General features: G+C 42.7%; 1 protein-coding gene across 3 annotated transcripts in view; it reads left to right on the top strand.

Moving 5' to 3' along the window:
• tspan11 (tetraspanin 11) overlaps nt 1-23,612 on the top strand; it is a 78,581-nt gene that overhangs the window by 40,320 nt on the left and 14,649 nt on the right. For all 3 annotated transcript variants that reach the window (XR_009645688.1, XR_009645687.1, XM_060839262.1), the window contains exons 5-6: nt 2,510-2,614; nt 6,057-6,215. Coding sequence is in view for 1 of the 3 variants with exons in the window: in XM_060839262.1 (XP_060695245.1) it covers nt 2,510-2,614; nt 6,057-6,215 (264 nt within the window). In the remaining 2 variants the exon portion in view is untranslated. The remainder of the gene's footprint in view (nt 1-2,509; nt 2,615-6,056; nt 6,216-23,612) is intronic.

Genomic DNA, 23,612 nt, shown 5'->3' with positions numbered 1-23,612 from the left:
TAAGTGCACAGAAACAGAGAGCTCCAGGAACTTAGACGCATAAATAGTTGAAAGTGGGAGGCCAGTTTGAGAGGTTTGTTTAAAAGGATATCTTAGATATTGGCTTTATCAATTGAGCTGTAGCATACAAAAGCAGGGAGGTCATACTAAATTGTTATAAAACAGTTGTAAGGCCCCAGTTGGGGTATTGCATTTGATTTTGGATACCACACATTAGGAGAGATGTCACGGGCTTAGAATGGATGCATGTTGTGATCCCCGACCATAATACCAAATTATGTTTCAGAGAAACATAGAAGCTGGCGGCAGGAGTCAGCCATTTAACGCTTTGAGGTTGCTCTGCCTGTCAGTGTTACCATGGCCGATCATCTATCTCAATACCATTTTCCTGCTTTCTTCCCAGACACCTTGATGTGATCAAAATATGGAGACTTGTTAGTGTCTTTCTTGAATATACTCAGTGATCTGATCTGCACAGGGCTTCTGTAGTAGAGAATTCCATAGGTTGATCACCCTCTGGGTGAAAAAATGTTTCCTCATCTCAGTCCTAAATGGTCTATCATGTATCCTAGGGCTAGGGGCAAACACCCTCCCATGAATCTCATCTGTCCCACCCTGTTAGAATTGTATACGTTTCAATCAGATTCCCTCACATTCTTCTAAGCTCTAGTCAATACAGACACATTTGAACCAATCTCTCCTCATAGGACTGTCCATCCTTCCCCAGTATCAGTAAAGTGAACCTCTACTACATTCCCATCTTGACATGTGTATCTTCTTTTGTCTGACATAGACTTTTAAGATCTGGATGTTTTTCTTACCTTTTGGTTTTCTTTTTCTGCTGTTTTGGTTTTGAGATTCTGGTTTTGTAACCAAGATGGCTCTGGAAAATAGCAACGTTGTACACTTTTTACTGTACTCATGTATTACTACACTTGAGTTACATGTTACAATAAGAATCTAATTATTCTAATTCTTCAGTAGGGAAAGCAAAATAATCTGGTTATGGATCAGTAATCTTTATTTTTAAAGTAGGAAATGTGTGAGAACCAGGGGACTTAGACAATAAAGCCACACGACTCCATGGTTTTGAATTAGCTGCAACATTTTTTACTGTACCAGTTACAAAAGTAACACAGTCTACAATAAATGTACAACTTATTTCTAACCCCCGGAATTAACGTGCAGTAAATATGGATGACAGACTGTGATCCATCACCAACAGAGCACATCAAAAAGCAAATGTGATCAAGGCAGGTCCAACAGATTTGTGAACCATCTTCCCCAGATGTTAATGATACAGTGCATGAGCAGGATTGTCAAAAGTGGCACAGCTTAACAGGAAGTCTACGTCTCACTCCATCTCACATACTCACTGATTTTTCCACTGCCTGTAACTAATAAACTCCTCATCTGTGCTCTTTGAACTGTCCAAATGAAAACCTTGTGACTAGTCCCAGTCTTATTTTTAAGCAGGATTGCCTGAAACTGATACATTTGGAACCACCAAATGTTGCATTCCTTTGGAATGTGCTTGTGCCTTGTGTTGACTTGCAACACAACTTGCTTATAAGACCATAAGACATAGGAGTGAAGTAAGGCCATTCGGCCCATCGAGTCCATTCTGCCATTCAATCATGGCTGATGGGCATTTCAACTCCACTTACCAGCACTCTCCCCGTAGCCCTTAATTCCTTGTGACATCAAGAATTTATCAATCTCTGCCTTGAAGACATTTAGCGTCCCGGCCTCCACTGCACTCCCGGCAATGAATTCCACAGGCCCACCACTCTCTGGCTAAAGAAATGTCTCCGCATTTCTGCTCTGAATTTACCCCCTCTAATTCTAAGGCTGTGTCCACGGGTCCTAGTCTCCTCGCCTAATGGAAACAATTTCCTAGCGTCCACCCTTTCCAAGCCATGTATTATCTTGTAAGTTTCTATTAGATCTCCCCTTATGGTCAAAGAAAGGTTCATCCCAATGCAGTGTTACAGGAATGGTATCCAGAATGGGGGGGGGGGGGGGGGGGGGGGGCTGTAAGATAGAGAGACTGGAGAGGCTGCAGTTATTCTCCTTACAGAAGGAGGACATTAAGCAGAGGGGTTTAAAATCATGAAGGGTTTTTATTGAGTGAAGAGGGAGAAAATATTTCCAAGCCAATGAGGTGGCTCTAATTTCAGGTGATTGTTAAAGGATGAGATGTGGATACCTTTCTTTTACACAGGGTGCATTATCTGATAGGCTGGTAGAAGTGGAGTCAATAGTGAGTTTGAAAATGTAATTGAAAAAGTACTTGAAGGGTGGAGATTATACAGCTGTGGGGAAGGTTCAAGGGGGTTTGATGGGGAGTGGGGCAGAGATGGCATAACCTGAGATTTCTTTCAAAAGGCAGCAGGGGGGACGAGAGGCCGAATAGCTTCCTGTATCGCCCGATGATTCTCATTGCAATCAATGGGAAAATCTTTCTCCTTGTAGCTTTTGACTTTTTTTTGTTGTTGTTTGTGTACAGTTAAATGAAGAGCTGAAGCAGAGCCTGAACAAAGCGATGATGGAAGATTATGCACAGCCTGGGGAGGAGGTGGTTACCTATTCCATCAACCAGCTCCAGCAAGATGTACGGAATTAACCTTTGGGGGCTTTTCTCCTTCTGGGTGGCCCCTGTGATCTTTAGATGGCTCATATTTGATATGTCAGTGATTACTGAGAAGATTATCACTATCAGCAGGGACGTTAGTTCAGAATGCATTACTGAATTAATCACTGCACACCAAAAAAAAATTACCTGGTCATTTTTTTCATATTTATGGGATGTGAATGACATTGGCTAGGCCAGTATTTATTGCGCATCTCTAGTTGCCCTTGAGAATGTGGTGGTGAACTGCCATCTTGAACCGCTGCAGTCCACGTGCTGCAGTTGGACCCACAAAGCCATTAGGGAGGGAGTTCCAGGATTACATTAGCGTGTTTGTAGATGACATCTAAATTGGTGGTATAGTGGACAGTGAAGAAGATTATCTCAAAATACACCAGGACCTTGCTCAGATGAGGCGAGGATTGGCAGATGGAGCTTAACTTAGATACATGTGAGGTGCTGCATTTTGGAAAGGTAAATCAGGGCAGGGCTTACACAGGAAATGGTTGGACTATGGGGAGTGTTGCTGAACAAAGAGACCTAAGGGCGCAGGTTAATTGTTCCTTGAAAGTGGAGTCGCAGGTAGACAGGGTGGTGAAGAGGGAGTTTGGTAAGCTTGCCTTCATTGGTCAGTACATTGAGTCTGGAAGTTATGGCATCATGTTGCAGCTGTACAGAACATTGGGGAGACCACTTTTGGAATACTGCATTCATCTCTAGCTGAAAATGTGTTGCTGGAAAAGCGCAGCAGGTCAGGCAACATCCAAGGAACAGGAAAATTGACGTTTCGGGCATAAGCCCTTCTTCAGGAATAGGGTAAATAGATAAGGGCATGAATAGGGTAAATAGATAAGGTATGTTCTGCAAGCTAGGGGAGTCCAAATCTAGAGCGCATAGGTTTAAGGTGAGAGGGGCAAGTTTTAAAAGGGACCTATGGGGTAACTATTTCACACAGAGGGTGGTGCATGTATGGAACAAGCTGCCAAAGGATGTGGTGGCAGCTGGTACAATTACAACATTTAAAAGGCATCTGGATGGGTACATAAATAGGAAGAGTTTAGAGAGATATGGGCCAAGTTCTGGCAAATGGGACTTGAACAACTGAGGATATCTGGTTGGCACAGATGCATTATTAGAATCCCTACAGTGTAGAAACAGTCCCACCAAGTGTCCTATTCAAACCCACCTCCCTACCCTATCCCTGCATTTCCCATGACCAATCCCCCTAACCTACACAACTTTGAACTTTAGGAGGAAACTCACACAGACACAGGGAGAATGTGCAAACTCCGCACAGACAGTGGAATTGAACCTGGGTCCCTGGTGTTGTGAGGCAACTGTGCTAACCATTGAGCCACTGTGCCATCCCAAATTGGGCTGAAGGGTCTGTTTCCATGCTATCCAATTCCATGACTTTATAATATTGAATGAATGGAGATATATTTTCAGGTCGGGATGGTGAATGAATTAGAGAAGAATTTGCAGGTGATGGTGTTCTACATTGTTGTTTGTGGGAGCTTCCTGTGCTCAGATGAGCTGCTACATCTCATGCAGTTCAATCGCCCAGTCAAAGAGGATTTCATTGATCTATAAAATACTTTGAGACATTTAGAAGCACCATCTAAATGCAGGTTTTTCTTTTTGGTTTCAGAAAATATAACAGATTGTTTATTTTGAATAAAAGGCCTATTTTCTATTTTGCTGAGAAGAATTTTGCATTTTATTTTAACTACAGGACAATATGAGACTCTGAGGAGGTTAACAACAACAACTCACATTTGTGTGGTACCTTTAACATTCTTGTACACAAAGTGGATTTTTGAGAATGTTTTCATTGGATGTGGGCATCACGGGCAAGGCCAGCATCTGCTGCCCATGTTCACCTTTCTATATTTACTCGTGGAATGTGGGCATTGTTGGCTTGCCAATATTAATTGTCCTTCCCTAGTTACCCTCGAGATGGTGGTGGTGAGCTGCCTTCTTGAACCGCTGCAGTCCACCTGTTGTAGATTGATCCACAATGCTATTAGAGAGGGAGTTCCAGATTTTTGACCCAATGACAGTGAAGGAATGGTGCCAAGATCTTTGCCATCCTGGTGGTGGTGATGTCTTGGTGGTATCCTTGAAGGTGGTGGTATTCTGTGTACCTGCTGCCCTTGTCCTTCCAGATTGAAGTGTTGTGTGTTTGGAAGGTGCTGTCTAAGGTTATTTGGTGAATTCAGCAGTGCGTCTTGTAGATAGTACACTCTGCTGCTACTGAGTGTCAGTGGTGGAGGAAGAGGATTCTTGTGGATGTGGTGCCAATCAAGTGGGCTGCTTTGTCCTGGATGGTGTCAAGCTTTTTGAGTGATTTTTGCAGCTGCACTTATCCAGGCAAGTGGAGAGTATTCCATCACACTCCTGAGTTGTAGATGGTGGACAGGCCTTGCGGAGTCAGGAGGTGAGTTACTCGCTGCAGTATTCCTTGCCTCTGACCTGCTCTTGTAGACACTGTGTGTTTACATGACAAGTCCAGTTGATTTTCAGGTCAATGGTAACTCCCAGGATGTTGATAGTGGGGGATTCAGTAATGATAACATTCATTGAATGGTAAGGGACGTGGAGGGTAGATTGTCTGTTATTGGAGATGGTTGTTGTTTGGTGTTTGTGTGGTGTATTTGGGCCTGAGGGTCTTGTACAGCCATTTCAGAGGGCAGTTAAATATCAACCACATTGCTGTGGGTCTGGAGTTACACATAGGCCAGAGCAGGTAAGCTCAGAGGATTTCTCTCCCTCAAGGATGTTCATAAACCAGCTGCATTTTTACAACAATCGATGATAGTTTTATAGTCCCTGTATGCTAAGGCAAGCTTTCAACTCCAGATGGCAGTAGTGGGTACTGCAGATGCTGGAGGCTAGAGTCAAGATTAGAGTGGAGCTGGAAAAGCACAGCAGGTCAGGCAGCATCCGAGGAGCAGGAAAATCGATGTTTCGGGCAGAAGCCCTTCATCAATTCCAGATGTTAATTTTTAAAAATCTCACCCTCTATAGTTTGATTCGAACCCATGTCCTTAGATCATTAGTCAGGGTGAGTGAATTGCTAGTCGAGGAACATGGCCATTATGCTTACCAATGCCTACTGTTGAGAGGCTGTTTTCCCTGCCTGGGGAGACAAGAACAAAGGTTTAGAATTTGTCTAAGACTAAGATTAAGCCTGAAAACCAGTATTTTTTGCCAATTGCCCTTGAACTGAGTGACTCGCTCAGCTTTTGGAGATGGACAGATTTTAATTAACAAAAAGGATTGAAGGGTCCTGGAGAGCGGGCAGGAAGGTGGGTTTGAGGCCAAGATAGGACCAGCCACAATCGCATAGCATAGCGAAGCAGGCTGAATGTCCTACTCCTGCTCCTCGTTCTTATGTTCTCGTATTCTTGTGTCCTTACAGTTCAAGTGCTGCGGCAGCAACAGTTCCGCTGACTGGCAACACAGTGCTTACATCCTCTCCCCTACTTCAGGTAACAGACTCGTACCTGACAGCTGCTGTAAGACAGTCACTGAGGCCTGTGGCCGGAGAGACCATCCATCAAATATCTACAAGGTGGAGGTAAGCAAAATATTGCAACCTACGACTTTCAGCTTTGGAAATGAGATCACAGTGACAGGCGTGGGTTTCCTCCGGGTGCTCCGGTTTCCTCCCACAGTCCAAAGATGTGCGGGTCAGGTGAATTGACCATGCTAAATTGCCCGTAGTGTTAAGTTAGGGGTATGGGTGGGTTGCGCTTTGGCGGGTCGGTGTGGACTTGTTGGGCCGAAGGGCCTGTTTCCACACTGTAAGTAATCTAAAAAAAAAGAGGGGATTGTGGTGACTGAGAGTTTACAGTGATAATTTGATTCCACTTTGACTCCTTACCCCACTCCCTTCACCAGAGGGACCCATACTGTGGACTCCAGGCCACAGACAATGCCTCAGTAACTGCATTATCCATCAAGAATGCTACAGCACTGTTTTCAAATCCTTCCCTGCTCTCAACCCATTTCTATCTCTCCAAACACCCCAGCCTCATGACCCTCCTAGATCTCTGCATCCCTCCAATTCTGGATTCCTGTGGGGTGTTGTTGATAAATCATTACAATGAATTTATAGAAGCATAGGAATGTACACAATTAGAAATGATCTACTTATGATCTATTAATCTACTGGAAATTGTCTATTAATCTCAACACTCAGAATGCCATGAGTGTAATGTTCTGGGCAATGTTCCTTGTTTGATCAGTTTTTAATCTTTTATCTTTCATACTTGATATTTGACTGATAAATGTGCGTCATTTTCTCATCCTTGTGGTTTCTGTTCTTTTTGATATTTCACATTTCTAACTTACTGTGTGCTTGAATACCTCTCTATTTGGCCTGCCTTTTTACAATCTGATATGATGTGGGGCTGCCGGTGTTGGACTAGGGCAGACAAGGTCAGAGGTCACATGACACCAGGTTACAGTCTGACAGCTTTATATGAAATCACAAACCTTCAGAGCTCCTTTGTCAGGTGACAAAGAGGCAGCGCTCCGAAAGCTTGTGATTTCGAATGAACCTGTTGGACTATAATCTGGTGTCATGTGTCTTCTGACTCGATCTGATTTGAAAAGCCTTGGTCAATATTGTTGTCATGGTTCCCAGCTCTGTTAGCAAAGCTAAGGTTTCGGAGCACAGCAGCACCTCATCAGGCTGACCTTGCCTGTAACTACAGTCTGGCGAAACTGTAGTGTTGTCATTTTGTAAATTCCACCAGCATTGTCAAACATCAGCCGTCCAGAGCACCTTGACTGGGGAGGGTATGGGAGCAGATGTACAAGGGTATTGAGAGGTTTGGGTGATGAGGAAAGATTGGATAGACTGTGGTTGATTTCTTTCATCAGAGGAGGCTGAGGGGTGGCTTAATTGAGATGTATAAAATTAAGACATTCTGTGTAGAGTATCGGGATGACCTATTCACTTTGGCAGAGGGACCAATGACCTCTGGATATAATTGGTCAAAGAATTAGAGGGAAGATGGGTGTTGTGATATAATTTGACGAGGAAACATGCTACAGGTACACAGTCCTTTATCTGAAATCCTTGGGACCAGTTGTTTTTCGGAATTTGGAATTTTTCAGGTTTCGGAATAAATGACATTTTCACAGTGAAATAAAAAGAATTACCTAACAGCAGATCCATGTGTGGATAGTACGAGCGCTGAGACACAATTGACACCTGCCAGTGCTGGGCCAGACCACCATGTCACATCTGAGAGATGGGGTTCGAGTGGGGATGGAGTTGGGTCACCTGATCGTGCCAAAATGACACTCCACACTCCACGACAAAGGTTTTGGATTTCGGAGCTTTTCAGATTTTGGATACAGGATTGTGTACCTGTATTGGGCAAGTGACTGGGATGTAGAGCGTGCAGCAAGCAGTGATTGTCTGCAACATGTAGTGTGCGGGTATGGAGCTGTGCTTCTCTGTCATGATACTGGTTGAATCTCATTGATAAACCTGTCTGCTGAGCTCAGCTGTAACAGATCTTCACATAAACAGAACCGACACCAGTTTACCAGTCCTGCTGTGAGATTAATAAGTTTGTGTTAGTAAACACTGTGATGAAGTTACTTAATGTATTATTACTGCTGAGCACTCGGGTTCTCAAATGGAGCAGTGATCCCAGAAGCACAGGCGTCTTATAGTGCAGAAAGAGGCTATTCAGCCCATTGGCCCTGCACTGACTGAGTATCATTATCCAGTGTCAATCTCCTGCGTTTTCCCCCATATCCTTGCACTTTATTTTTAACCAAATAATCATCCAAAGCCCTCTTGAATGATTCAATTAAACCTGCTTCCTTGGCAGTGAATTCCATACTCTACCTAGTCAGAGAGTAGGAAAGGTTCTGTCCCTTATATCGTCATTGCTTCTTTTGCAAATCATTTTAAATTCTGTGCCTTCTCCTACTTATTTTCTTTTATGAGCAAGGAACAGTTTCTCCCTGTCTACACTATCCAGCCCAAGCCCAAACTTGGAAACCTCAATCAGAACACTTCTTGGCCTTCTTCTTTCCAAGGTAAGCAGTGCCAACTCATAGAGTCATACAGCACGGAAACAGACCTTTCAATCCAACCAGTCCGTGCCAACCCTAATTCCAAACCATGCTTGCCCCACCTGCCTGCACATGGCCCATATCCCTCAAACATTTCTTGTTCATGGACTTATCTAAGTTCTTCAGTCTGTCCTCATAACTCAAGTTTCTCATCCCTGCAACCATTCCTGGAACATGTTTGTATACTTCAGAACTGTATACAGAAGTCCAGCTGAGATCAAACTCATGTCTTATACGAGTTCAGCATCACTTCCTCACTCTTGCCCTCCATGCCCCTATTAGTTAAGCCAAGGATACTGTATCTTTTCTCTCCACGCACCTTCAATGATTTGTACACCCAGCTCCAATTGCTTCTCCACCCCCTATTTTATATTATTTTCAATGTTCCTCCTATCAGACTGCATTACCCTGAAATTCTCTGTATTAACCTCATCTGTCTTCTATCTGTGTAATGCTAATTGTGTCTCATTTCACATTATCACTCTGGGCCAGCTAGCACAGGGGTTGAACCCCTATATTTCGCCGTCCAGCCAGTTGATCTTCAAATCTTCTGAGTCCTCTGTTTATTTGTTTGCACGTAGCAGTGGTCCCTGATTGCACAGGGTCCTGCACAGCACTGGAGTCGATCGACAGCTGCACTGTGCACCATGCACTGAGTCATTTTCCTTTACAATTACTGAAATGAGATGGAAACATGTTAGTGATTTTTAATGCACAATTCAAGTGGTAATAGGAGACAAGAGAATTTACTGAAGTGAGTGTTTTAATCTGCTGGACCATATTGAACATAACTGTTGTCTCTCTAAAAGGCCTGGGAAGTGTTCTAAAGGAAATAAACACAAAAGATCACGACCTGGAGTCTGAAGAGGTTTATGACGCACGAGATAAAATCATTCAAGATGTTGATGAGAAGCTTGTAAAGCACAAATTGAATAGTGATTACAAGCAATATTTTGTTTTTGAAATTACTGGATTAATAACACAGAGATGGGGACTAATTCAGATATCTGGATTGCCAGGCCGTCAGAGAAGGGCTCAGAGGCAGGAAATCAGGAAAATGAGGATATCTCCAGTGCCAGGAACAACAGTGACTTGAAGGCAGGCTGTCAATAACATTATCAATTCACAAATTGCCAATAGGGACTGTTGTGACAGTGTTAGTGTCCCTACCTCTGATCAAGAGGCCTGGGTTCAAGCCCTACCTGCTGCAGAGGTGTTAGGAAACACATCTGATCAGGTTGGTTAAAAATATCTCCACCAATTAGCTGCCATTTTCCCAGCTGCACAGGGCCCTGCTGTGTGTGGGAGCTGCCATCTGCAAATAGATGATTTCCCACTGGGAGTGGAGGCCTGAGTTTCCGAATGCTCCATTTGCTGGAGAGAGATGCTCTGTAGCAGCTGATGGAATATCCCCACCCAGGCCAAAGTCTCCAGTGCACTGAATCTGGTGCTGCCAAGGAAGGGGTAACCCCTCTGAGTGCCACGGGTGTTCTATCTGAGCCCATGGACACAAAAGTACATTTGTTACTCCGCCCGTGAAGATTGGATTAGATTACCTACAGAATGGAAACAGGCCCTTTGGCCCAACAAGTCCACACCAGCCCTCCGAAGAGCAACCCACCAAGACCCATTCTCCTACCCTATACTTACCCCTGACTAATGCACCTAACAGTAGGGGCAATTTAGACTGGCCAATTCACCTGACCTGCACATATTTGGATTGGAGGAGGAAACCCACACATACACAGGGAGAATGTGCAAACTCAACACAGACAGTTACCCGAGGCTGGAATTGAACCCGGGTCCCTGGCGCCGTGAGGCAGTAGTGCTAACCACTAAGCTACCGTGCCGCCCGTAATTGAAAATTGGAGCCACTCTCTCCTTTCTCCCTCACAGCCTCAGCAATGGTCACCCCATGTCAGGACTGAGGCCTTTGGCCTGAGAGTTGCAGAGCCTCTGAATGGCTCAATAATTCCCAGAGTGAGGCAGCCATGTTTTGTTGAACAGTAGGCCCAGGACAGTACGCTCACAGCCCTCCAGCACGCCATTTACTTTGTCCTTCTGAAATTGTGGCACCATATTCAACCCCCACACAACAGCTGGGAATCTAGATTCAATTGTTCTTAAAATTCTGGAATGAGAAAGCAACTTATCTCAGTCATGCTGACCACAAAGTTACCAACCGCTGCTGTCTTAATTCACTATGGAGAGAAAAATGTTATCCTTAGCCCTTCCGGCCTATGTGTGGCCTCAGGTTGACAGAAATATGAGTGATTCTTAAAATAGCCACTCAAGTTCATAAAGTCATAAAAATTTAGGAGCAGGAGTAGGCCGTTTGGCCCTTTAAGCCTACTCTGACATTGAATAAAATCGTGGCTGATGGGTGTGTCACTTTCCTGCCTGTTCCCAGAATCCTTGATTCCTTTGTCAAACACAACTTTAACTCAGACTTGAATATATTCAGTATTTAAGAAGGTGCTAAGAGTAATAGAGAATGACAGAGACAGTAAGAGAGAGCTGGACAATAAAGTAGACGGTTCAGAGAGCAAACCACCTACAATTTCATTAGCCAGTGCTGAGATACTGGGACAGGAGCTATTCTCATACATAGAGGAAGGACAACAGAAAGATTTAGTAAGACTACTTAGGAAATACCAGAAAGTCATGCCTGATGTATTTATTAGATTTCTTTGTGGAAATGTTAGATTAAATGTAACCCAACAATATAATATATTCAAAGTTCCATTTACTAAGATACTGCACATTAGGCTATTTAATAAGATAAGGTCTCATGTTATCAGGAGTAGTATATTGCCTTGGATGGAGGATTAGCTAACTAACAGAAGGCACAGTTGTGATAAGGGAGGCATTTTCAAGATGGCAACTTGTAATTGGTGGAATGCCAAAGGGATCAATGCTAGGGCCACAATTATTTACAGTGTGTCTTAATAATTTGGATGACAGAAGTAAATCTACTATTGGAAGTCTGCAGATGGCAAAAAGTAGATTAGATTAGATTAGATTCCCTACAGGATTCCCTGCAGTAGATGGGGAGTATTAACACACAGAGTCTTGGAGGAATAGTGAGTAGCAAAAACTTGGCAAGTTGAATATAATGTGAGAAATTTTAAGGTTCTGCACTTTGGCATGAAGAATAAAAAAGCTGAATATTATTTAATTGGAAAAAGACAGCAGAAACCCTCAGCACAAAGGGATTTGAGGGTTCTCCTGCGTGAATCACAAAAACTGGCATCCAAGTTCAGTCGGTCACAGAGCAGGCAAATTGAATGTTAACCTTTACACCGGGTAGAAGATTGTATCGATAGAGTTGGCAGTGTTCCAATTCCTTACTAAGATTGATGTATTGAAGTACTACAGGCAAGTACTAATTGCATTAAGAGATATCAGTTTTTGTTACATCAAATGAGTTATATCTATGCTAGGTCATAAATTTACAAATGCCCCAGCTGTATTCCAGAGGCTTTTGAATCAAGTTATAATTAATTATCTAGGCTGTGTACTAATGTACAGTTATACCCAAGGTAAAATGTGTAACACAATCAGAACTCTTATTTAAGCAGTTGGATAGCTGGTTTTGTAATAAATCTTGACAAGAGTGAATTTTCAAAATTGAGGGTAGCTTTCCTAACCACTTTTCCAAACAATGCCAGATGCTGTTAAGAAGCTGAAGGCTATCCTAATGAATAGGCGAAAGTGAGGACTGCAGATGCTGGAGATCAGAATCAAGATTAGAGTGGTGCTGGAAAAGCACAGTCAGGCAGCTTCTTGCTCCTCGGATGCTGCCTGACCTGCTGTGCTTTTCCAGTACCACTCTATCCTATTGAATAGTCTGGTGTTGCCCATTCTTGACTTGTATTAAGCCTTTTAAAATGGCAGTTGATGCTGTTGGGAGCATCTTATTGCAAGATGACCAATTAGGAATAGGGAAAACAATGCGGTGCTTCACAAAGAAACTGAACTAATGTCAGAAGATGTAATCCACAGTGGGAAAGGAGACTCTGGAATTACTACTGGCTCTTAAACATTTTGAAGGGGGGGATCCAAGATGGCGGCGACCCAGCAAGACTGAGTCCACAGTGCTCTACCCAAAACTTGGGAAAAGTGGGCTATCCACCCCCACCACACTCACTAAACCATTTATAATAGTTGTTAACCTTAAATAGTTACCTATTAGTACATTTAAATAGTCTAATACTAGCTGGAAAATGAGTAAAGGGAAGGGAACAGGCGGCTCTAAGAAAGCAGGGACCCCTCCCCCACCCTCTCCCTCTTCAGCTGCAACAAAGGTGTCTTCAGCTACTTCAGGAGATTTACCAATGAAGATGAGCTTTGAGGAGATGTTTGCCAGGTGGGAGGCGAAGATTGATGCTTTTATCGATGAGTCTCGGCAGAGCAGAGAAGCACTATCAGCCGAGCTGCAGAAGCAGGGCAGAGACATTCAGGAATTGGAGTGCCGAGTCAGAGAGGTGGAGTCGAAGGCTGCAGCCTCAGAGACTGGGATAAAATCAACAGCCGACCACATCCGTTTTCTCGAGAATCGAGTCCAGAACCTAGAAAACCACATTGATGACCTCGAAAATCGATGTCGTAGAAAAAATATTCGGTTGTTGGGCCTGCCCGAGCAGGAAGAGGGAGGTCAGCTGACAGCATTCTTAGAGCGTTGGCTGCCACAACTTTTAAATCTGCATAATGGATCAGGCCAGGTAAGGGTAGAATGGGCCTACCGGGTCACAGTACGTGGGCCCGGCTCAACCCAGCGCCCACGCCCAGTCCTGTTCCAGCTGCAGAGCTATAGGGAGAGGCAGATGCTCCTGGAAGCCTCAAGAAATCTGGGAAAAGATCCCCAAGCTATGACCCACAAAGGATCCAGGATCATGCTGTTCCAGGACTTCTCCCCAGCTTTGGTCCGAAAGAGGAAGGCATTCGATGAGGCGAAGAAGCGTTTAAGGGACTTAAATATTCAGTACTCCTTACGATATCCAGCGACGCTACGCCTTAGCCACGAAGGATCCATATATAACTTCGGATCACCGGAGAAGGCTAAGGAATTCTTGGACTCTCTTAAATAAACTGTAAGAGATTGTGGACGCTGGTCTGCCTTTCCCATTATTTTGGTTTACATCCCTTCATCTTTTCTTATCTTTCCCCCTATGTGTGTATGTGTATATATATATATATATATATGTTGGGGCGTTTGGTTAATGTTGATGGGGAGAGGTGGTTACCTTATTCTATTTTACTTCTGTTTTTAGGAGCGGGGTTGTTTTTCTTTCCCCTGTTATTTTGTGGTATTATATTTAAGTATTACATGTTGAGATTGTAATCTTATAGTTATATATGGTATTAATATTCCCAAATATATTTAGATGTGGGTGTGGGTGGGGGTGGGGTGTTCACTGTTAACTCTAGCTTTATATTATATTTGAATTCTCCTCATTTTATTGAGGAACACCTGGGTCAAGGGTGGGGCACTGGTTGGAAGAGGGTAAGATGGACTGTGGGAGAGGAAGTGACGCTCCCTGGGAACAAGGGAGAAAATCTCCAATTCGGAATGTTTTATATTTTTTATACTTAGAAAGAGTTTTTTGTTATATTGTTTTGAGTGTATCAGAGAGTCTTTACTTTTGTAAATCTTGTATGCTCCATGCTCGGGATGTTCTAGATAGGGTTTCCCCTCCCGAGGGGTCTCGGATCTGTCCAGATGATTATGGCTGAACAGTCGGTTAAGTGGTGCACCTGGAATGTCAGGGGGAGTAATTCGCCAGTTAAAAGGAAGAAAATATTATCAAATCTTAAGAAGGAGAGAGTTGATATAGCTCTCCTACAGGAGACACACCTGTCGGATAAAGAACACTTAAAATTACGACAGGGCGGATTTGATCAGGCCTTTTTTTCCTCTTTTAATTCAAAAAGCAGGGGAGTCGTTATCCTTGTCCGGAAGAACTTCCCTTTGAAAATTCTAAATCAGATAAAAGACGAATCTGGACGATATATTTTGATTAAAGCCCTCATAAATGGAGAGGAATATGGGATCTTAAATGTGTACTGCCCCCCGGCACACCCCTTTAAATTCATAACGGAAGCTTTTTCAAAACTGATGGCCTTTGGTGCCCGTCATACAATTATAGGGGGAGACTTTAATTGTATTATGGATCCGGAAATAGACAGGATTCCCAAGAGTGCCGCTGGAGTATCTCCCAGATCTAGACAATTGGCGGACCTGAATAAAGAATTAGGATTGGTAGATGTATGGAGATGTCTCCATCCACAGGGTAGAGATTTTTCTTTCTACTCTAATCCACATAAATGTCACACAAGAATTGATATGTTTTTTGCCCCATCGATTTTTCTAAACTCTATAGCAACTTGTAAAATAGGTACTATAGCAATCTCTGACCATGCCGCTGTATACATGGAAACTAAGGTAAAGAACAATGGGACATCTGCTCGGCATTGGCGTATGGACCCCTTCCTGATAAAGGATAGCAAATTTTTAAAGTACTTCTCCCAAGAACTTAAAACGTTTTTAGAAATTAATACTGGTACGGCTAGCAATCCGTCAATGATGTGGGAGACCATCAAAGCTTATGCACGAGGTTTGATCATCTCCTATTCAGCGACCCAGAGGAAAATGAAAGGAGAGCAACAGCGTCTGCTCGAAGCTCGCCTAAAAGCAGCCGAAACAGCATACGCTGATAGACCTTCTATCACAAAATTGCAGAGGATTACAGCTCTTAGGACAGCTTTAAACACCGCGCTTACTCAAACGGCTAAAAGGGAATTATTATTTGCGAAACAAAGATTATATGAATATGGCGACAAACCGGGTAGATACTTAGCATTTCTTGCAAAGAAAAAGAAAGCCCCTCAAACTATTCCGACCATCAAGGAAAGTACAGGTACCCTGACTCATGATCATAAAAAGATCAATGCGACCTTTAAAGAATTTTATTCTGAACTATATAGATCGCAGGATTGTGAAGATAGGATTAGGAGGATGCAGTCATTTTTAAAAAATTTGACCTTCCCAGGCCTGACTCCGGAACAGGTGTCGGCCCTAAATACCCCTTTAACAGTCCAAGAAATACTTGAGGCAATTAGGCAACTTCAGAGCGGAAAAGCACCGGGCCCGGATGGTTTTCAAGCTGAATTCTATAAAGAATTTACAGGAATATTGGTTGACCCACTTATGGATATGTATAATTTTGCGCATAGTCAGGTCTGTCTCCCGCCCACGCTGAAAGAAGCAAATATTTCTCTTATCCTCAAAAAAGGAAAAGACCCAGAAGATTGTGCATCTTACAGACCAATATCCTTACTAAATGTAGACTTTAAAATTCTCTCAAAAATGTTAGCACTAAGACTAGAAAGGGTACTGCCATATATTATAAAGGAGGACCAGACGGGATTTATTAAGGGCCGCAGATCATCCAATAATATCAGAAGGGTCTTGAATATGATCCAAGCCTGTCATCAGGGAAAGATACCAGGAGTAGTAATTTCATTGGATGCGGAAAAGGCATTTGATAGGGTTGAATGGTCATATTTATTTTACACATTGGAAAGGTTTGGCGTTGGACAGGTGTTTACCAAATGGGTTTCAACATTGTATAATGACCCCAAAGCAGCTGTTATTACTAATGGGTTAAGATCGGATGGCTTCAGTGTGGGTAGGGGCTGCCGTCAAGGATGTCCTCTCTCACCATTGTTGTTTACACTGATAATCGAACCATTAGCAGAAGCCATCCGGACTGATCCTAATATAATGGCCCCGAGGATTGGTACAGGTAAACACAAAATTACCCTCTATGCAGATGACGTTCTCTTATTCCTCAGTAATCCTTTAATGTCAGTGCCTCGTCTAATTCAAGTTATTAATACATTTAGTGCATTCTCAGGCTATAAAATTAATTTTTCAAAATCGGAAGCCATGCCAATGGGTGGTCTGGCTATGATACCCCACTTAATGGACGGATCCCCTTTTCCCTTCCGTTGGTCCCTGGAGGGCTTCTTATATTTAGGTATTTTTATCACGCCAGTATTTGATCAGCTGTATAGGGCTAATTTTGTACAATTAATGGAAAGGATAAGGCAGGACCTCCAGCGATGGAGAGACCTTCCGATTTCCTGGCTAGGGAGAATAGCATTAATTAAAATGAATGTTCTGCCCCATCTCTTATATCCTATGAGAATGCTCCCGCTGATGCTGCCAAGGCTAGCCCTACGTAAATTATATGGCTGGTTGGGCTCCTTTATTTGGAACCATAGACGGCCCCTTATTAAGCTGAAGAAGCTACAGCTTCCACAGGCAAGGGGAGGACTGGACTTCCCAGACTTTAGGAAATATCAGTTAAGCTCCCTACTAAGTTACATAGCTGATTGGGTTTCATCTGATCCACAATCAATTTGGCTGGATATCGAAGCCTCCCAAGTAAAATACCCACTTATTAACCTTTTATTTTCAGATAAGAGGAAAATCATTACAGACCACTGTAAAAATCCCATAATATTAAACACAATTAAGGCCTGGAATATAATGCGGCAAAATGAGGGTAACTCACATAAAACATCCCCCCATGCACCAATAGTAGGCGCATGGGGATTCCAACCGGGGATTACAGATGCCACCTTTAAACTCTGGAGATCCAGGGGCATCTCATGCTTAGGGGACCTATTTAAAGATGGGATCCTGATGTCCTTTGAGCAGCTGCGTCTGAAATTCGGAATACCTAATGGGGATCTCTTTCGATACTTCCAAGTTCGAGATTATATACAGAGGAAGACTACATTAATAGATAGTCTTTATAAATCAGACAGAGAACGTAATGTCTTACGACCAGCGGGGGCATCCTCCGTTAGTACTATATACCATTTGCTACATGATGGAGTCTCAGGAGACATGGATGACCTGCTTAAAACATGGGAGCAGGACTTGGGGCTAGAAATCTCTGAGGATATGTGGAATGACATTTGGGAAAATGCTAGAAGAATTGCTATCTGTAACAGAACTCAGGCTATCCAACTAAAGATACTTCATAGGGCCCATATAGCTCCGGCTCGACTGGCAAAATTTAAGGCAGGAGCATCTCCAATGTGTCCCAAATGCAAAATAGAGGTGGGTACTCTTGTACATTGTCTGTGGACTTGTCAGAAAATCCGCAGATACTGGACTAAAGTGGCAAATACCCTGACAGATATTTTAGGAACGGAAATTAGGGTGGACCCTGTATCTCTCCTTTTGGGCTTTTCGAACCTCTCAACTCTGGATATGCATGGGAAGAGACTACTTTCTATTCTCTCTTTTTGTGCAAGGAAAAATATTTTGGTGAACTGGGTGGCTGAGGGCCCCCCTGGACTTTCAAATTGGCACAGATTAATTATGGAATATATCCTCCTTGACTTCCTCACAAATATGGTGCACCGAAAGACTGAATTATTTTATAAAATATGGCAGCCCTTTTTGAATTATATAAATGCAGATATTTCGGCTATCCTAACAAGGGCTTTTATTTAGTGAAGATTTCAGACCGGGCTGCTCCGGGGCCCCTTGGGAGAGGAATCCTGCGCGAATACGGGTTTTATTATACTTGATGTTTATACATTCCGAGCATGTAAGAGACTTAGGTATACACTCTGGTCAGTTATAGGTTAGATTAGTAGAAAGTTGAGGTTTTTTTTTCTTTCTTTTTTTGTTTCTTTTTTTTCTTTTTTTGTTTTCTTTCTTTCTTTTTTCTTTGTTAAATTATGACTATTGTATATATGATTTAATTGTACATCAATGTTTGTATTTGAGAGTTTTGTTTATTTTTGTAAATTTGCAAAAATGTTAAATTTCAATAAAAATATCTACAAAAAAAAACATTTTGAAGTTTAAGCCCATCACGAGGACAAGGAAACATTAATATAAAAGAGGATCTGAATGTCCAACCTATGAACATTCATACTTGCGAACCCCATACAGGGGTGTAATTTGAAAAATTGAGCATACAAATGTTTCCTGTACTTAAAATTGGCTGACTTACATTGTTCTGCATTATGACCCAACTTCTGTGTGAATCAACTTCAGTACAGACTCAAGACCTGAACCCATTCACAACTCAGGGACTACCTGTACACTCTGTAACTGCTTGGCATTTCAAGGGAAATTTAAATCTTGAAATACAAGGTTATTTTGATGGAACATGTTAATTGATCGTTATAACATGTCACTGTTACTATCACAGGAAAAGGTATTATAATTGCATACTCATGATCAAGAATGAAATGATGCAGGAATGGTTTGAAAAACTGAGAAGGAAAGATGACAAGAAATTGTGTGAATCCTGCATGAAGAATAAGTGAGGTTGAATGAACGAAATTTTCTTGTATTTTGTTGTATATTTACCTTGTGATGAAACATTTAGAAATGGCATTTCTTTAAGGGTGGAGGTATATAAAGAATGTGTCTGTGCTTTCGAACATAAATTGGGAAAACGGAAGTTTGCACACTGTTGTGTTGCAGATAATGTACCAGGTGTGCTTTGTCTTTTGATTTTGCAATTCAAAGGTCAAAACTGTATGGTATTTACATATTGGTTAAACAAGGTCATGGAACCTTTGAAGAATGAGGTATTGATCATATTGGGCTGAAAAACAATAGGCAGCATTTGGATATTTAAGTAGCGGTTTGTTACAGACCTGAGAAGAGGCAGTTGAAGGCAATCTTCAAGAAAGCCTGCAACAAAGATAGCATTTCACACTTTCTCACATTTTGTTGGGACAGACAAAATACTCAAAAGAACTCTGGAAAGAAGAACTTCTATCTCAAACAAAGACTTAGGTCCAACTGACAGGCTACCAAATTGAATACTTTATTACTCTTCTGTCACAAATAAATGATTTCATAGCCAAAAGCCAAAATAACTGAGAAATTCAACTAATTTGTTTCTCTTTTTTTACGTTTACCATCCATGAAACTTCTACAGAGCTGTCTGTCTCGTACACAGAATTTATGAATGACTGTGTAAGTGTTTGGGTTTAGATTTGCACTGCTGTGGTTAAGAATTGATTTTGCCACTTGGTAACGTAGGAACATAGAAAATAGGTGCAGGAGTAGACTGCACCACCATTCGATACAGTCATGGCTAATGATGCAATTTCAGTATCCCATTCCCACCCTCTCCCCATATCCCTTGGTCCATTTAACTGCAAGGGCCACATCCAGCTCTCTCTTGAATCTATCTCATGAACTGGCTCCAATGGTTTCCTGTTTGAAAGAGTTCAACAGGTTCACAACTCTCTGAGTGAAGACATTCTTCCTCATCTCAGTCCTGAACGGCCTATCTCTTATAGAGGCAGAGAGTCATAGAGATGTACAGCATGGAAACAAACCTTTCAGTCCAACCTATCCATGCTGACCAGATATCCCAACCCAATCTAGCCTCACCTGCCAGCACCTGGCCCATATCCCTCTAAATCCTTCGTATTCATATACCCATCCAAATGCCTCTAGTTCTGGACTCCCTCACCCCAGGGAAATGACTTTGTTGATTTACTCTATCCATGCCCCTCATAATTTTGTAAACTTCTATGAGATCATCCCTCACCCTCTGACGCTCCAGGGAAAACAGCCCCAGCCTGTTCAGCCTCTCCTTTTCGCTCAAGTCCTCCAATCCTGGCAACATCCTTGTAAATCATTTCTGAACCTTTTCAAGTTTCACAACATCTTTCCGATAGGAAGGAGACCAGAATTGCATGCAATATTCCAACAGTGGCCTAACCAATGTCCTGTACAGCCACAACATGACCTTCCAACTCCTATACTCAGTACTCTGACATTGGTCTGACAAGGAAAGCATACCAAACATCTTCTTCACTATCCTATCTACCTGCTACTACTTTTAAGGAGCGATGAACGTGCATTCAAAGGTCTCTTTGTTCAGCAACACTCCCTAGGACCTTACCATTAAGTGTATAAGTTCCTGCTAAGATTTGATTTCCCAAAATGCAGCACCTCGCATTTATCTGAATTAAACTCCATCTGCCACTTCTCAGCCCATTGGCCCATCTGGTCAAGATCCTGTTGTAATCTGAGGTGACCCTCTTCGCTGTCCACTACACCTCCGATTTTGGTGTCACCTGCAAACTTACTAACTGTGCCTGTCCAGTCCCGTCAGGATTTGATATGTTTCTATGAGACCTCCCCTCATTCTTCTAAATTCCAGCAAATACAAGCCCAGTCAATACAGCCTTTCCTCATGTCAAGAAGAAGTATGAAACAAGTAAGCTTTATATTTTCGTTTATTGATAGAACCTGTATGAGTTCCTTTCTTCCTCGATAACAGTCAAAGTCAGGCAGGTTAACCATCTTGGTGATTTAGTTGTCATGTATATGTTTGCAATGGATCATAGAATAATTATTAACGTACCCTTCCCGTGAGAAAATATCTGAAGTTATAACTAGAAAGATCAATGGATGTAGCAGTTTGGAGTTTTTTAAAGTGCATTCAAATATATACCATATGCAATGCTGGTTTGCAAGAATACAGCTCCTGGGGAAGAGATAATAATTTAATATGTGTGAGGATTGGCATGTGGCACAGAAAAGAGGGCAGTAAGTGTGGCATTTTTAGGATAACTAGAGCTCATGGCAATAATTTTGTTCATTGGATTTTTAAATACCAGCAGCTATAGGGGTTTGAAAGCATTAGCCTGCATTGCTGTGTTACTAATCCAGAGGCATTACCACTACACTAACCTTTCCCCTGGGGTAAGCAAAGCAGATGTTTTCCCTGCCTGAAGAAACTGCAATTAACAGGGGGAGGGGGGTGGGGGGAGGGTTGTAAGTTGTCATTTTCCTGATTGCGGACTAAAGTGGAAGCATCTCCGAAGAGAAACCCTCTGACCTACAGTGAAAGAGGTGAAAGTGAGGACTGCAGATGGTGGAGGTCAGAGTCAAGGTTAGAGTGATGCTGGAAAAGCACAGCAGGTCAGGCAGCAACCGAGGAGCAGGAAAATCACCATTTTGGGCAGGAGCCCTTAATCAGGAAACCATCCTGATGAAGGGCTCCTGCCCGAAACATCGATTTTCCTGCTCCTCGGATGTTGCCTGACCTGCTCTGCCTTTCCAGTACCACTCTAATCCCGACAGTGAAAGAGTCTATTGGTTATTCAGGCAGTAAGGCAGCAGATCAACTGCTGGTCATGTCTGCCTAGAGCTACTAACCTATCAGGGAATTCTCTTCCTCAGAAAGCTGGGGAAACTCAGCCCTTGACCATTCAAGACTAAGGTCAATAGACTTTTGGATAATGGGGCAGTCAAGGATTAGGGGACTTGATTATAGTCATAGAGACGTACAGCACGGAAGCAAACCCTTCAATCCAACCCATCCATGCAACTAGATATCATAAACGAATCGAGTTCCATTTGTTAGCACTTGGTCCATACCCCTCTAAACCCTTCCTATTCATATTTACTTCAAGTCATAGAGATGTACAACACAGAAATAGACTCTTCAGTCCAACTCGTCCATGTCAATCATATATCCTAAATTAATCTATTCCCATTTGCCAATATTTGGTCCATATCCTTCCCAACCATTCCTATTCATATATCCATCCAGATGCCTTTTAAATGTTGTAACTGTAACAGTCTTCAACACTTCCTCTGGCAGCCCCTACCACACCCTCTGCATGAAAGTTTTGCCCCTTAGGTCCCTTTTACATCTTTCCCTTCTCACCCCAAACCTATACCCTGCAGTTCTGTGCTCCTCTACCCTGGCAAAAAGACCGTGTCTGTTTTCCCTATCCATGTCCCTCATGATTTGATAAACCTCTATAAGGTCACCCCTCAGCCTCTGAGGCTCCAGGGAGTGAGTGGAACAGGGATGCTGTGGAGTCATGTAGTTTTTAAGTAGCTCTAGGGCCCAAACAGCTTCTTGCTCATATTTCCAAGATTCTTATGAAGCTTGTAGGTTTTCTAAAGGTTGTGTGTTTCTGATCAATCCCACATTCCAGCAGTTATGTACCAACATGAGTATGAAGAGAAGTAGGCCACTCAGCCCCTTGACCTCCATCCCACTTGAAAAGCTCATCTTTCTTTCAATTCCTGCCTGTCCCCAATAACATTCCACTAACCCCGCCCCCCCCCGCCGCTTATCAATCGTTTATCTGTGTCTGCCTTAAAAATATTCAATGATTCTGCTTTCACTGACTTTTCTGGAAGAGTTCTAAAGACTCAAGGCCCACTGAGGAAAGAGAAAAAAATCCCCTCATCTATCTCAAATAGGCGACCCCTTATTTGGAAAAATTGAACTCCATTCTAGAATCTTCCACAAAAGGAAACCTCCTTACCACATCCCAACCCTCCCCCTCACTGTCAAGACCCCTCAGGATTTGCCGTGTTTCAATCATTTCATGTTGATTGTCTTGGAAATACATCTTGTATGTCTTTGAACAAACACCTCCCTGGAATCTTGGGTTTCATGAAGGGGTGTGAGGGGGAAATAAACCTCTTTCCCCAAGATTCCCGCAGCAGGAATTCTTTCCCAATCCCCAGATTATGCTGTGACCTGCAGCAGAATACTGCGGATTGCTGGGATGTCAGTGCAGGGGAGGGAATGTGAAGACTCCAGCAGTGTGTTGCTCAGTTAAATTGTCACTTTGATGCCTTGGAATCTCCTGATAATTCTGTTGAATCCACACAAGCTGATTCACAATCCACTGGGACCGCGAGCTGAGCCAAGCTCTCATCAGCTGTCACGTTTCCCTAGTACTTGTGAAAAGAGGTCTCTGTTGACCATCAAACTGCATTCTCTCTCTGTTTCTTTCTCTCGGGCTCACAAGCTGCTAACAGCTGAATATTTGCCGAGAAGTT

This window comes from Hemiscyllium ocellatum, chromosome 19 (genome assembly GCF_020745735.1).
Source record: "Hemiscyllium ocellatum isolate sHemOce1 chromosome 19, sHemOce1.pat.X.cur, whole genome shotgun sequence".
NCBI classification, from domain to species: domain Eukaryota; kingdom Metazoa; phylum Chordata; class Chondrichthyes; order Orectolobiformes; family Hemiscylliidae; genus Hemiscyllium; species Hemiscyllium ocellatum.
Note: the sequence above shows the minus strand (reverse complement) of the source record. Positions and strands in the feature narration are given on the sequence as shown.